Source organism: Ambystoma mexicanum, chromosome 1q, assembly GCF_040938575.1.
Source record: "Ambystoma mexicanum isolate Mex_15411 chromosome 1q, UKY_AmexF1_1, whole genome shotgun sequence".
Lineage (NCBI taxonomy): Eukaryota > Metazoa > Chordata > Amphibia > Caudata > Ambystomatidae > Ambystoma > Ambystoma mexicanum.
In genome coordinates, this window is record NC_090922.1 from 561,842,882 (window position 1) to 561,859,202 (window position 16,321).

At 48.9% G+C, this 16,321-nt stretch overlaps 1 protein-coding gene across 1 annotated transcript in view; it reads left to right on the forward strand.

The window, feature by feature from the left end:
* Positions 1 to 15,423, forward strand: part of TOMM40 (translocase of outer mitochondrial membrane 40) — a 190,621-nt gene extending 175,198 nt beyond the window's left edge. The window contains exons 9-10 of the mRNA XM_069641010.1: positions 4,874 to 4,976; positions 13,144 to 15,423. Of these exons, the coding sequence (XP_069497111.1) occupies positions 4,874 to 4,976; positions 13,144 to 13,283 (243 nt within the window). The 3' untranslated portion in view covers positions 13,284 to 15,423. The remainder of the gene's footprint in view (positions 1 to 4,873; positions 4,977 to 13,143) is intronic.
* Positions 15,424 to 16,321: the final 898 nt, after the last annotated feature.

Below are 16,321 nucleotides of genomic sequence, written 5' to 3' on the forward strand. Positions count from 1 at the left end.
CATCTTTATTTTTGTGGAAATAAACCTTGTTCTCCTTGCAAGAGGCTCCTTGCAAGAGGTGTGCTTGGCCTTTTTCCCTAGTGTATTGAATTATTTTTTTCTGGTGTGAGCGTTCAGTGTTTTATCTGCACTGGGTGCCCTTCTTTCGGGGGAACCTTTTTGTTCACCACTCTGAGTCTCTCCAGTTGATAACTTTCAAAACTATTTCTTAACTTTTTTGACGGCTTGCTGTTTTTTCCTAGAACTGAGCATTTGCCCTATATCTTTACACTTCACTAACTTTACACTGAGGCATTGATTCCGATGGGCAAAGTTTATTCCCTTTGACTAAATGTGGGGATGATCCTAACCCTAACTTGGCAAACCTTGAGCCGAGAGGCTGTATTTGCCCCGGATATCTCCTAGGTCCCTAACTTGACAGCATCATGAAGTAAGACTGAACTATCCATTTTACAGTGACCTTGTAACACTGAATTTCTTTTTCTTTACATTGCTGCATTGTAAAGATATATTTTGAGTAATCTATTACATGGGTAGTCCTTTATTGAATATTACACAGGGTTTACTTTCACCACCCTCCTCCATGTCCGAGTGTGTAGCCATGGCTGCTCTGACACATTTATCACTAGGAGATTTCGGTTTACAGGAGTGTAACCCAGTTGCCCATTTGTCTGGTGGTCTACCCCCTGGACAGAGAGGCATCTTGCTAACACTTGGAATACCCCGATTTGCAAACCTGAATTACAGTGGCTAGCTTTTTGAGGGATTTGTTTGAAAAACTTGAGCAAGTTCTTGATTGTCGGCTCCAAGCTTGGTGCACACTCATTGAGGATGTCTAGGTATGGTAGGCCAGGAAGGAATATTTCGGCAACAGTGGTAGGGTGAAGACTGTCGCTGATGTGGTGGTTGTTTGTATGACTTAGTCCTGAAAGAGCTTATCAAGTTGTGCCTAGGTAATTGAGAAGTGGCTGCAATGGTTAGTTTTCTGTTAGTGTTGTTGAGGCAGCCAATGCCGATTGAAGACTGAGGACCTTACTTTGTGCCGCGCCAAAGCTCCTGTATGCTGTTGGAGGTGCACCATCTGTTGACTTTAACTTGACTACTATTTAAGATGCAGGTCAGCTGGACTGAGTCTCAGAGCAAGGTTTGAGTGATGGCCAGGATGTGGAGGGAGTTGTCTGTGAGGAGTTATGTCGATAATACTGAGCTTCTACAAACAGAAAATGTATAGGTGAACTGCTGTGTGACCCCAGAAGGTATGTGCCCCTGGCGCAGTATGTAGAATAATGGGGTTAAGTCAAAACGGAATACACAAACTGCTGTTAATGTTTAGTCACCAATTGAATACACATTGATGGCAATCAATGACTAAAACAGAACAGATGTATAGCCCAGAACATATGTATAGGCCAATGCTTTTCGGATAATACAATATCCTTCATTAGGGCACATCTGGAACAAATGAAAAGCATATATTAAAAAACCAAAGGCAGGCAAAAATGCCTACTCAACACGCCTTAACAAAAACCTACAAAGATAAAACAAAAGTTAATGCAGGATACAACAAGGTACCACAAAAATGTGAAAGAGCGTGCTAAAACAAGTACCTATCTCTTAAATTCTAGAACATCCACAACTGTCAGATGTTTACCACTGCTTTTGTTTGGCGGAAAGGAAGACAAAATGTATACGGGCGAGGAACCTGTAATGGCGAGCTAACTCAAGTAAATGTGAACACAAATCTATTTGAAACTGTTGGGTTCATACCCGTGGTAGGGTGAACAAGGCAACTCCAACAATGTGGGGGAGGAGGGGGGGTGGGGAAAGCATGAATGCAAGAAGATAAAGTTGTCATGAGACTGCCTTACAGTGGTAAGTGAGAGGTAGATCCAGAGCGTAACGCAGTATTGCTTACCAGCAGCATTTAGGAACAATGAATGTAACAAGCAGCAAGAAGTCAACTGTCGCTGTAAACGGGCATGTACCTGACCTCTGTATTGTGAGAACCACTACGCTGCGCAATGGCATCATGCACTGCTAAGGATGTAAAAAAAAAGCTGTGCTCTGCCTTCTCTCCCCATCACCAGCTCTCCCTTCTTTCCCCCATCCCCGGCTCTCCCTTCTCTCCCCCATCCCCGGCTCTCCCTTCTCTCCCCCATCCCCGGCTCTCCCTTCTCTCCCCCATCCCCGGCTCTCCCTTCTCTCCCCCATCCCCGGCTCTCCCTTCTCTCCCCCATCCCCGGCTCTCCCTTCTCTCCCCCATCCCCGGCTCTCCCTTCTCTCCCCCATCCCCGGCTCTCCCTTCTCTCCCCCACCATCGGCTCTCCCTTCTCTCCCCCACCATCGGATCTCCCTTCTCTCCCCCACCATCGGCTCTCCCTTCTCTCCCCCACCATCGGCTCTCCCTTCTCTCCCCCACCATCGGCTCTCCCTTCTCTCCCCCACCATCGGCTCTCCCTTCTCTCCCCCACCATCGGCTCTCCCTTCTCTCCCCCACCATCGGCTCTCCCTTCTCTCCCCCACCATCGGCTCTCCCTTCTCTCCCCCACCATCGGCTCTCCCTTCTCTCCCCCACCATCGGCTCTCCCTTCCCTCCCCCGGCTCTCCCTTCTCTGCCCCCCTTCTCCCTGCCCCCTTATTGTGTCTCCCTTCTCTATGCCCCTTTCTCCCCCATTGACTGCTCTCTTCTCTGGCCCTGCCACCAGTTTCCCTTCTCCCCATCCCCTTGCCAGGTCCTCTAAACCCGCTTGCCAGCTCCTCTACCCACCAGTCCTTTGTTAAGCCATCTGCACACTGGTCTGGTCTTCTCCTGATCCCATCCCCCACTTGTTTTTTTAATCCAACCCCCATCTTACCGGTCTTACCTACTCCTGACCACCCTCCCTGTGGTCCTTACCCCAACCCTTCACCCCTGTCGGCCCTTCCTTCTCTAGACCTCTTCCCCATCCTGCCAGTCCTCTTCTTTTACCCCCAACTGTGAAGGTTGCCCTTTTCTCTCCATCCTCCCTCCCCAAGGGTTGACTTTCTCCCTCGCTCTCCGTGCTTTCCACTCCCCGTCTGTCCTCTCTCCTCCCTGCCCTCCTATATGTGTATTTCGTAGAACTCGTGAAACAGCCTTGTTTCTTAACATATCAACATATCAATAATCAGTTTACCAAAATGAAAAAGCAGACATAACAACAAAACCCAATCTATTTTCTGATTACATTGAGAACATTCAAAACCATTTACTCATTGCGAAAATCAATTCAAGAAACATTGACTCATTGGGGAAATAAATTCAGAATAAAGGTGCACAACTCCTTCTTTTTTTTATTTATTTTTTTTTTTTTACAAAGGTTTGTAAACCATCAAATTACATGTGACATGCCACACTAGATACAAACCATATACATACAGTCCTGAATTCTGTGAGTAGGGAATACTCTAGATATTCTACAATGTCTAGCCTGACCATGTTTTAATTTTCAACCCATCGTATAATTATTTAATTACTTAACATGTATTTCAAAGACAATGTGTGTCGACCCAATGTGTTTCGGCCATTCAGGAGCTGAGCATCTTGGGGGCCATCAAATGATATGGCCTTAATTAGTACAAATCCAATTGATGATTGATTTTTCCATTTATAAACTATTCCATGATACTTCAATGATTTATACTGGAAACACTGAAATGTGACAAACCTCTTAACTCCTAAAAATGTTTCCAACAACTTGGCCTCTAATGGGCTGCTCACAGTTAGATATTTGAGCACATCAATCATCAGAGTTCGTAGCTTGTTTCCTAATCAAAGTAAACCAATTTCAACCTTATCACGAAGTTTACGCGTGTTTTATATAAGTGCATATGAATTGAGCTCTTAGCAGAACGTAATACCACAATTCTAAATGACACTATTACCCATGTGTTTTACTGCTCAACACATCTATATATAATCTGTGGCAATTGTTATTGCACAAATTAGCTCTATCCCTGTTGGAGAACATGCTAACCTGAAAGTTTAACACATTCCACATGCAGTAATACGATTACAATTGGTTTACTTTTATTGGGATATAAGCTATGAACTCTGGTGATTGACGCTTGATGTGATAAAATATGGAACCGCCAGTAGCCCATTGGAGGCCAACATGTTTTTATAAATTTTTGAGTTAGCTGTTTGTCATATTGAAATTTACACGCTGTTTAAATTTGTTCGCAGTATACAGCAATGATTTAGTATGGAAAAGTTGATACATGGGAAATAATGTATATACCGCCAGCCAATTATTCCTGAATTAAGGAGTGTAGATGGTTTGGGTGTTGTGTCTATGTGCCATGTAATTTGTTTGTTGAAATAACATGTTTTGATGAAGAAATTATGATCATGGGGGGTGTACCCTTATTTCGAATTTATTTCCATAGTCAATGTTTCTTAAATTTTTTGTTTAGAATTAAGAATAGATTAATAGGGTTTTGTTTCTTTTTGGTAAACTGATTATTGTATGCGTTTGATTAACAAGGTTCTTTTCCAGTGCTTGATGTTTTATATCAAATTTGTAGTGATCCGGGGCAGTCAAGATACAGTACCAGTAACTCTGATGAAGTGCACTCTTTAATGTGTAGCCACTCCATTGTATGGGTCTCCTCTGTGTATTGCCATCGTAACTTGCTGCTCCGTTTTTCATAATCCTATGACTCTCGCCATTTCCTATTATGAAAGTGCGTACTTCCTCCCCAACATGTTTGCTGTTCCACCTCTGCAGTTGTTGCGATCTTTAAATCCCCCCCACCCCAAACCCCTGGTATAAAATCTACCTTTTACCTCAACTACATAGTTGCTGCCTCCTAACAACCCCTTATCACCCCCCCCCCTTTCTCTCTCCTTCAGTTGCAGGTCGGCGTGGAGTTTGAAGCCAGTACCCGAATGCAGGATACAAGTGTTTCTTTTGGTTATCAGCTGGATCTCCCAAAGGCCAACTTGCTCTTTAAAGGTGCGCACCCTAACCCCTGGTCAGCCATGTTGTGTCCTGTGTGAAATACAGTGGGGAATATGCATATGGGTGCTATAATGTTCACTATTTACTCCCCGATGGGTATGAAGACTAATATTCTGAATCATTTTCTTTGTGATGATCACTTTCTTTTTGTCCACCCAAAATATGGTATTTTTTGGATAATAAAACCCTTTGCTTTTTGTCTTTTTTATAACTGGCACCCTCACTGGATCTCTATCCGTTTCTTTGATCGTCTCCTATTTTGCTAAAGTTAATAGACTTTGGCATTTTGTGTCATCTCTGTAGGCAGGTGTCTCATTCATCTGCCTTTGTTCATGTCACCGTCATGCACCCATTTGTTTTCCCTGTTGCTGTGTTCTTTTCGTTCTAGTGGTACTCTTACGTCCGTCCCCTTTACTCCATACTGCATGGGCGTCCCTTCCAAGGGATGGGAGACGGAACCTTTTTCACCAGAAAAAACCTTCTTTGCCTTCAAATTAAGAGGCGCGCATGTGTGCTGCCCTGGGAGCATGCGCTGCCTTGACTCTCCCTCCCAGTGCCACACCTCAGTCCCCTTCTCCGCGTCAACGGGCCGAATTCACCAGTGCTCCTGCATTTGGCTTCAGCCATATAATTCCACACGCAGATCCTTCTTCTCTTCTGTCTTTTTGTCTTTTTATCATTCAGGTACTCTGTCCTCAGGTGTCACGCTCCTCCCTGGCACATGCCGACTTCTACAGGGTTCAGCAGGTGTCCATCCTGCGATGGGCTCTTTCCAACTAAAGACCCCCACATTGCCTTGGCCCAGACCACGGCTGGCAAGCTTGTATTGCGTGCAACGCGCTCTCCTCGAGGTCAGACTTGCCAGGTGGAGGGAGCTCTTCCATAGATCGCCTCCAAAGGACCTAAAGGAATTTGTCTACCATCGATCCAAGCCCAAAGTAGGGCCGCTCTGTTCCAGCGCACCCCTCAAGGGAGACTCCTTCCAAGGACTCGCCCGTGCGGTAGGGATCGCTCAGGTCCTTATACCAGCACGAGTACCAAGGCTAAATCAGCTACCAGCCGGCAGGCCGAGGGTTCAGTGGATCCTCCCAGTGACAGTGCTGAGGGACCGGAAGGTTCTTTTACCGGGTCTTCACCAGAGGGGCCACGCCCTAGTACAGACGACATGTCCAAGGGGGCGTCTATACGCAGTTCTACCGGCAGAACAACCGAGGGCGATGCACCTACCAGGCCTTGGCCTGAGGAACAGGGTAGGCCCCATGATCCACACTCGAGAGTCCTGGACAGGCCGGGGCCCAGTGGGCCAAGCAACACGACGCAGGCACGTGGAAGGCAGCTCAACAAAATGGCAGCTGTGCCAGACATTCCTGACGTCCGTCCGATACTGCACCAAGGCAGGTAGCAGGTGGAGGAACATGTGTCAAGGTGGTACTGGTGTCAACCAGGTATGTGGCCTACAGCCTATCCTTCATTTGCGCAAGGCAGGTTCCTGGTACGTCCATATGGGCAGGGCACGCAACGTCTCCAGCAGCCGCCTACCACCCCGTCAATATCGCCTACCACCCCTCCGGCCTGTGAGGACTTTTTTTTTTTTTTGAAGGTTCCTCGGGCTCATGAAATCTCCTTGGCTTGGGGTCATTCTCAGGCTCCTGTTAAGCCTAAGCCACCCGCTCCGGCCACCCAACCGATTGTGCAGGCGGTTCCGTACCAGCCTCTGCAACCTCCGGCTCCAGTCTCCACACACCAGCCTTCGGCTCCCAGCACCCCTCCACCGGTGCCGGACCAACTGGACCCTCAGGTGGACATGAATGAGGACGACGACCCTGACACACCGTTGTCAGCCAAGGCCTTCCACGAACGTCTCGAAGGGCTGGCAGAGTACTTGGGTCTTCCTCAACCCGAGGTTGAGCAACCAGCAGAAGGGGTCCTCGCCGAAGTCAAAAAGGGGTCAGAGGGAGTGCACAGACTTGTATTGTCTCCTCTCATGGACCTCAAGTAGAGTAATTAGCAATTCTTGGCCGGTTCTCTTTAGAGAGAAATTACCAAAAAACCTATATGAATTGGGTAATGCTGAAATACATTTCAGGTGCAAAAGGGCTAGTGTCACAAGGCCACTTGGGACATACAAGAACAATAGAAAACAGTTTGTTGCTACACGGTGGCCCTATGATGCACTCCTAGAGGGACAACTGTCCCAGTGATTGTTATGATCAACTGTGTGGTTTTCATCGATGGGGGGGGGGGGGGGGGGGAACCACTGGTCAGGTTAAAGTTAAGCAATGTTATTTAAATCTTGCACCAAACGCATAGTGACTATTTCGAAGGGATTGTGTCCGCTGACGTATTTCACATCTGACAGTTGTGTCCCACAGCTGTGCACTTCGTAAACTTTTCAGCAGAGGGCGTCCTGCGTCGATGGCGTTGGGCCAATGTCCCTCGAGGGCCTCCGTCGAGGGTCGATGTCACCAGATGTTATATATAGGACGCCCGTTGCCCCAGTTCCGTTTTTTTCTGACCGCGTTAGCTTCATTAAACTCGGCGCACCTTGTGGATTTTTCGAATCTCTTATGTCTGTTTCTTTGACCCCTTCGACCCCAAGGTCCGGGTTCAAGACTTCCCGAGACTGCAAGTCCAAAATGTCATTGACCGACCCGCACCGTATTTGCTTATGGAGCCTGGGTGAGTCGCTCAACACAGACTGCTCCAAATGCCAGTCTCGAACAGCCATGGCCTTGCGTGAAAGGAAGGGGAAGCTCTGTGCAGGTAAGCCATCGAAAAGGTCCTGTAAGAACGGATCAAAGTCTAGGGATTCCACCAACGACTTGAGGGGCGACTCCCTGCATCGGGAGGAAGCTCGAGGTTCTCGGTCCCGGTTTGGTTCCCGCCATTTCTCGTCTTCGGAGCAATCTCGGAAGCATCGACACCGGTCGCCTTCCCCGTCCTCTTCGGAGGATGGTGCCTTGTGTAAGGTAGCCTGTCCCATGAAGTCCTTGACGCCAGAGTAGTGGGTGGCGTTTAAAGAGCAAATGATGGTTATTTTCCAGTCGCAAGGCACGGTTCCTGTCGCGCCTTCTCACGAAGCCGGCAGAGAACGCTCTCGATCTGCGGCTCGCACGCATTCGGGCTCGTGCCGCAATTCGCACCGGGAGCCCTCGAGGTCCCGTGTGGCCAAAAGCAGTCGCAAGAGACATACGTCCAGGTCTCGGTCCTCGTCCCCAGCAAGACAGTTGCAGCCTCAGGTATCGACGCCGGTGTCGACTCGGACGATGCTGTTCCGTTCTGTCAGCCCACGCCTGTGGCGGTGTCTATGCTGAAGGTCTCGGCGTTGAACCCTTCTGCACGGATTCCGGCGTCGAAGCCCTCTGCACGGATTCCGGCATCGAAGCGCTCAGCACCCTTGGTGCCTTTTGGGCATCATGTGTCCGAGGAGTTTCCTGCAGCTCTTCTGTCTGGGAGGCCGGTATTGGGCTGCAGGCACTCTTCTGTCAATTTGGGTAGGTTTTCCAAGCCTCTGTCGGACATTTTTGAAGAGGAGGAACCAACAGATCAGTCTTAATCAAGGCTTATCTTTTATCAACAAAATACAAAAAGGGCATAAGTGTAGTAGAATATCGTCCTGTTTTCACACACAGGTACAACAGTGATTTACAATTCACAATAGTAAGTGTTGTTGGTAATACAAAAAATCAAATATCTATAATCCAGTGTTTACAACATTAACACATGGACTAGTCATCGTGTCATGGGATATTCAAAACAAATTTACAATAGCTCCTTATCGGTGTCTATATGACCAACGTGTTTTGGATTCATCACAATCCATCTTCTGGGACAGTTGTCCCCCTAGGAGTGCATCATAGGGCCACCATGTAGCAACACAGTTTTGTTTTCTATTGTCCTCGTCGAAGTCCTCACGCTGCATCCCACAGCAAGAACTGGGATCCCAATGCAGGACATGGTCGCCATGGCCAAAAAGGGCTGGCTCAAGCCCCACTCGGTCCAGCCGGTCAATCGACACCTGGATGCCAAGTACAGGCAGGTGGAGGGGGGGGATACACTCTTGCTATCAGCCCACCCTCAGCCGCACTCTTCGGTTTTCACTGTGACATCACTATACTCCAAGCCTGTCCTCGGCCACTTCCTCCGCGGTGCTGCTAGGCAAGGAGGAAAAGATCTTGGAGGCGTACGGGAAGAAGCTGTATTCCAGCGTGTCACTGCATCTTCGTCAAGCCAACGCGGATGCCATGTTGGAAGTCGTTAACCACAGGCTTTGGTGGAAAATTGCGGATTTCCTCCCAGAGCTTCTGGCGCAGAGCCAATCACGATTCAAGTCGGGACTGGCAGAGGCCAAGATGGTGGTACATCAAGTCCACCCCAGGCCACATTGACACCTCTGGCCAGGCCATCTGCTTTGGCACGGAGATGAGAAGAACGGCCTGGTTCTGTGCTACTAAATTCAACCTGGATATCCAGGAACGCATCTTAGACCTTCCGTTCGAAGGGGGTGACCTCTTCCACTCCACCACAGACGAGGAGCTGGACAAAAAAGAAAAATAGCTCACAAGCTGCCAAGCCTTTATCCATCCTTACAAAGACCACGCCCAAAACTTACACCCAGGCACAGCAGCACCAGGATAAGGGGCGTACATACGGTTGGTTCGCGGCTTCCAAGAGCGGAGGTCCAGGCAGCCTGCCGACCGAACATCAGCGCAAGCAACAAAAAGGGGGCGTGGGGACTAAAGGCTTTTTCCAGTCCCCCTCCTCCGCAACAGCCTCAGAGGGGAAAAAATGCATGACACGCCCCTCTGGGTCCACGTGTCTCCAGTGGGGGGCAGGCTTGTTCTCCATGCACATTTTTGGCACCAGAATTTCGCGGGCCCCTGGATCCTCTCTGTAGTACCCATGGGGTACCGCCTCCCTATCTGAGCCTCTCCTCCCTCTTCTCCTCTCCCACAGGTTGGAACAGCAACTCTTTTAGCAGAGATCCGGTCGCTCGTCGAGAGCCAGGCAGTGGAGGAAGTCCCAGCAAGGCTTGGGCTTTTACTCCAGGATTTTTGTCATTCCGAAAAGAACCAGGCGGGCCTGACAGTTGTACTGGATCTTTCCACCCTCACCCTACTTCTACAAAAAATCAAGATGGTTACGCCGGCTTTGGCAGCGGAGACATTGTGCAAGGGATACTGGATGTGCTCCCTGGATCATAAGGACGCTGCGTACTTGCACATCCCGATCTGGCATCCTAATCGTTCGTTTCCACAATTCAGGATTATGGGCTACCATTTACAATACAAGGTGCTTCCTTTCAGCCTCACCTCAGCCCCCAGGGTCTTCACCAGGCTGATGAATACCGTGGCGGCCCTCCTCAGGTCGCAGGGTCACCACATCTACCCACACCTCGGAGACTGGCTCGTCAGGGTGACACCTCTGGAAGCGGTGCACCACACTTCCCATGCTCTTATGAACACACTGCACGAGCTGGGTTTTTCACTTAACCTCAAGAAGTCGCAGCTGCAGCCTATGCAGAGACTGACCTTCTTGGGCTCATATGGGACACGTGCTCTGGGAAAGTTTTTTTTCCTTCGGAGGACAAGATCACGTCCATCAAGAGGGCCACAGCGCACTTCCTCCGCAGAGAAGTGACCTCTGCCTGGTGGTACCAACGCCTACTGGGTCTCATGGCAGCAGTCCTCTTGGCCGTCCCCCACACAAGACTCAGGATGAGGATACAGCTGCCCTTTGCGGCATCTTGGTACCAGGAGCGAGGCTCCCAGTCGGAGATGATCAAAGTTCCTCCATTACTTCACCCGGCCCTCACATGGTGGTCCAGGGACTGCAACCTGCGGACGGGCAAGCCTTTCCGGCAACCTACCCCACAGGTCACCATCGCCACGGACTCCCCTCTCGAGGGCTCGGGGGGGCCACCGTGGTCAACCACTGCGTCCATGGTACCTGGACCCGGCAGGAGTACCACATCAATTCGCTGGAACTAAATGCCATCTGGCTGCCACTCAGAGCCTGCCGGTTATCGAGGGCATGGTCATCCTCATTCAGACGGGCAACTCGACCAGCATGTTCTATGTCAACAAGCAGGGAGGTACCAGACCTCCTCCATCCCATCCCACCACCCACGCTACCCCACTGTGCAGACTGGCAGTCAGAATGTGGAAATGGGCCCTGGAGAACATCTACCTCACGGCCGTCCACCTGCTGGGGGAATCCAACCTGGAGGCAGACAGGCTCAGCAGACTGGGAGCAGACAAATACGAGTGGCAGTTGAATGACCTAGTACTGCAGGAGATCTTCTACAAATGGGGACACCCCCATGCTGACATCTTTGCCTCCTGGGACAACAGGAAGTGCCAACTGTTCGCCTCCTGGCAGGGTCAGGGCCCAGGCTCCCTGAGCGATGCATTCCAGGTTCGGTGTGATGGAATGACAGCATACGCCTTCCCGTCCCACACCGCTGATATACAGGGTGAAATGCAAGATCAAGGAGTCTCACCACCTCAGCATCATTCTAATAGCACCGTGGTGGCCAGCCAGGCCATGGTTCACGGAGCTGCTCCGCCTCTTGGAGAGGCCTGCCATTCACCTTCGACGGGCCCAGCAAATCCTCTGGTGCAGCGGGGGAGGGGGTTGGTGGGGGTTGTGGCAGGGTCATCCACCCCGCTCCACAGAAACTAGCCCTCACAGCGTGGTTCCGGAACAGGTAACGCTAGGTCACCTCAGCCTTTCCCAGGCTAATCTAGAGATCATTCAGGGTGCCAGGAGCAAGTCTACCAGAGCCCAGTATAAGAGCAAGTGGACCAGGTTCTGCCACTGGGCAGACTATATGGGTATCAACCCCCAGGCTTGTACCCTGGGCGACGTGCTTTCCTTCTCAGCGCACCTCGCCCATTCAGGCGTGCAGGTAGACACTTGCCGCACCTATCTGGCAGCCATTGGGGCTTACAGAAACTCTGAGGAGGAGATCTTTTCCTCTTCCAACCCGATTGTCAAACATTTAACCGTACTCGCCAGGCTCTACCCGCCCATCAGGAAGCCGTATCCTGTGTGGGACCTCAACATAGTTTTGGGTGCCCTGGCGCACAAACCATTTGAACCAATGGCATCCGCGGACATCAGGCTGGTCACCATTAAGATGGCCTTCTACAGACGGGACCAAGGGCTTGCGCAAGGTGGACGCACTTGTTGTCACCTTCGGCGGATCAAGACCGGGCTATCGGGGCTCCAAGGCCTCCATAGCCCGTTAGATGGTCTCAGCCATCAAAGAAGCTTATGAGGGACAGCATAAGCCACTACCGGCCAACATGCCCGCCTACGCAGTCAAAGCCAAGGCAACTGCCATCGCTTTCCAGCAACATGTCCCCTGGCAGGTCATAAGCAGGGCGGCCATATGGGCAACTGTTTGGATGCCAGCTCTAGATCCGACGCAGCCTTCGGACAGGCAGTTCTTAGAAATGTATTTGCTTAAGGAGGGGTCTCCTCTCCACCCTGGGGCTACACTCAGTTGTAATTGCCCATTCAGTATGGAGGAAAGTGGTTAGGACTAATTATAAGTTACTCACCGTAGTGACTAAAGTACTTAGTCCCCTTTCCTCGATATGTCCTACCATCCTCACCCCCTAATAAAACTGTTGTCATTAGGTAATGTTAATCTATTGTCGGTGTCTATGGGGATTGAGGTGTGGCGGCAGAGGGCGGAGTCGGGCAGCGCATGCTCCCAGGGCCGCATGCCTCTAAATTTAAAGGGGAAGAAGGTTTTTGTCTGGTGAAAAAGGCTCTGTCTCCCGTCCCTTGGAAGGGACGCCCACATAGTATGGAGGGAAGGGGACTAAGGACGAAGAGTATGTTAGTCACCACGGTGAGTAACTTACCATTTCTTTGATACTGATCTCTTGTCCTTTCCGGCCCAAGTCTGTACCTTCATTCCTGCGTCTAGCGGTCTTCTCCCACTTATTCTGCTCTGTATTGTCCATGTGTGTGTGTATTCTGCCTTAGTTCTTTTGGATTGTGATACCCTTTGCTGTAGCACTCTCCTACCCATGATGTATTTCTCTTTGATGTGACCCGGGTGTGTCTTGGTTTCTTTTGTATTGTGGATCTCTTGCTATAACTCTGTCCCAGTCCTTATGTCATTTTCGCTCTCTGTTGTCCTTAGGTTCTGTAGACAGTAACTGGATTGTTGGGGCCTCCTTGGAGAAGAAGCTGCTGCCGCTGCCATTAACACTAGCCATGGGGGCCTTCCTAAATCACAAAAAGAACAAGTTCCAATGTGGCTTTGGCCTGACCATCGGTTAAACCTGAACTGCTGCTCTCCTCTTCAGTCGCTCAGAAATATTTTATTTTTTATCTTCATTTTTTATGATCTACACACACTGAGCAGAGCCTACAGCGCAGGACAGGGAGTAGGATCAACTGGACTGAATTTCAGTGATGTACATTTATGTCTGACTGATACATTTGTCATTACTGGCATACAAGGCTCCATGCAACGTGAACTGGGTGGCTGTTTGAAGTCTGACTGCGAGGGACGGCTTTTGGAACGGTCTTAACTGAGGACTAGCTCTTTCACTGCCTCGATCTACCTCCTCGCATGCCCCCACTCATCCCCCCTCCCCCCAGGACAGTTGTGAGCTTCCCAGAATTAACTGAGCCGTCCTAAAAGTATGTCTTGCTGTCTCCCTCCTGCCTCAGTCTTCTCATCCACTTATGAAGCCTCAGAAATGCTACAGGTACTTTGGGGTTTCCATTTGTCCTTATCTGGGTTTCACCAGATCCCCTGGCCAGTTTGCTGTTCTGGAGCACTGGTTCTTGAACTTGTGCTTGTGCTGGTCGGTCAACACCCCCAGCTATTAAAATATGCTGTAAAGGTAAAGACTGTTCCTCCTTCCCTGAGTTTCTTGAATGTCCGGCTGTTGGTCTCATGAAATCGGAGACATGGCAGTTTTAATTTTGTTTCAGGTTTTGACATTAGTCTCCCTATGTTTGTCCGCCATTTACTTAAACTCCTTCCCACAGATCTTCAAAGATGACATACGCCTCGTGGCCAAAGGCCTACAAGACAGATCTTTGGTTCCTACCTTCAGCCCTGGGATATGATGTTTTTATATAGTGGAGATAGCAGCAAACCCATGGATACTCAAACACTTAACCATGCCTCTCGGGCAAATGATCAAACTCACTTGTTTGTGAGCACTTTTAAAACATCTCCTCTTTGGGGAAGAGAAACATGTTTGAATGCTATGATCCACCATTGTTGGTGAGCTCCAGGAAATCTGCCTCGCCATCACCCACAATCCCTTTGCAGCTCAGTTCATTATTTTGAACGCTTGTGCTTCTAGAGAATTTTCTCCAACCCTATAATCATTGAAGCTGGTTTGCAAAAACTGCCCATACCTTACAACTCCATCTACACTCCAGCAGTTCCACAAATCCTGGGGAAAAGCAGTCTGGACATCCCTTATTTCTTAAATATGTGCTGCTATCTGCACTCCTGTGTAGGAAATCCCAGCTACCCTAACCACTGAATTAACCCACACATTTTACCTGCATTCCATAAACCCACGGAGGGTGGACTTAGTACCCCTTATTAAAGAGCCCATTGCAGATTGTGTCTATATAGTCTTGAGTAAACTTGTGTAAGGACCTCTCCCTAAACGCGCTTCTTGGCTCCAAAAGCCGGTAAGAAGATTCCATCTTCAGCAGGGCCTCACTAATCTTGTCTCTCATTTCCTTAAGCTGGAGCTTTGAATCCCTTGTGCCTTTTCATCACCTGTGATACCAAAGGCTCTGTAAACACGGTTTCATCTCAAGTGAGATGAAGGTTCTTTACTCCTAAAGTGGAAGATGGGGACCCCATAAGTTTTAGTTTTCTTTATTTGTCGTGCCTTTTCGCCCTTCTGTTTCTGGTACAATAACTTTGGACCCCAGTCTTGGTATGGTTTTGCTTTGGCTCTGCCTGTAAAATGAGGAAGTTTGCCAGAAGCCCATTGCAAGGAATTTGTGCCTACCCCTGTTAAATAACCAAGAAGCAAAGGGAGAGGAATCCTCTCAAAGCGAAGTATATGGAGTTGGGTCTCATACTTCTTGAAAAACTAATGAGCAAAGCCCCTACTGTAGTGTCGACTCCACCTGAAAATACCTGATAGATTCCACAGCAAGTAATCTTTCACTGTTATTCCACCCTCTGCACGTTGTTGCCCCAGGCCTAGCTCCTTCCTCTACTTTGTTGGCACATGACATCTGCCTAGGAGGAAACCTCTTCTGTGGCTGCCAGATACAAGGGAGCTGTTGATGCTGCCAGCTGTTTGTCCGTGGCCATTCAGAGACTCGGAATGTAAATCATGTTTATAAGTTATGGAAAATAAGATCTTTTAAAAAAAAAATACATGGATATGGAAGCCAACTGGCTTCAATAAATATGGATATCGTACACGTATGATGCTAGCACAGTTCCTTTATCCAGTGTGGGTTCCTGGGTAGGTCCTGATCTGTAGCTCTTTTAGAGCGATCTTAAATTACAATCCCAGTGTGGGCTATAGGGCATTTCTTGACTTTGAGCGCTTCTAGAAAATAGCAATATTTGTAGCCAGAAGTGAGCTGCAGGGCATTTCCTGATTTGGGGCTCTTTAGAGGGAACTTTATAACTAAGCCTGTGTAATCTGCAGGGCATGTCCTGACATCTACAAAAGAGGGTGGATTAGCCCTGTAATGGTTGTGGGTGGCAGAAAACGAACTTAATGAAAACATTCCCTTTATGTACACATCACATTGACTATCAAGATGTCTGATTGGAGAAGTTTTTTAAAGTAGATAAGGGAGATCTCCTGCAACAAAATGAGTAACGACTGATACGGTCTTTTTGTCTGCTGTAAGAAATGGTCCGTGGGCAACCTGTATGGTTCTTTCTAATGGAGTCCTTCCATCCACAGATTCCTCATTTTCGAATTTTTGAAATAGTTTCCCGGCACAAGTCTGGCATCATAAAACATGCACACTACATGTGTATGGTTTTTTATCAGTGTTGTTGGTGCAGATGACTCCAGATGTAAAGTCCAAGGTGGTACACATGGAGCAGGCTGAACCCATGACTTCTTTTTTTAATTTTTTTTTTTTTGCCTACTCTGATGTGGCTTTAGAACTGCCCCACTTTCTTTTTTATCCCTGCATCATGCCTCCCCAGAAGGTCTCTGGCATCAAGCCTCGTAAGGATTTTGCAAAGCCCATGGCTTTGTCACCCCTACACAGGCTCTACGTTTAGAACCTGCTGCCCAATCACGACTCCAAGGAATGTGGGTCTTGCACTCTAAGGTCATTAAAGAGCATGCAGTGCAAGT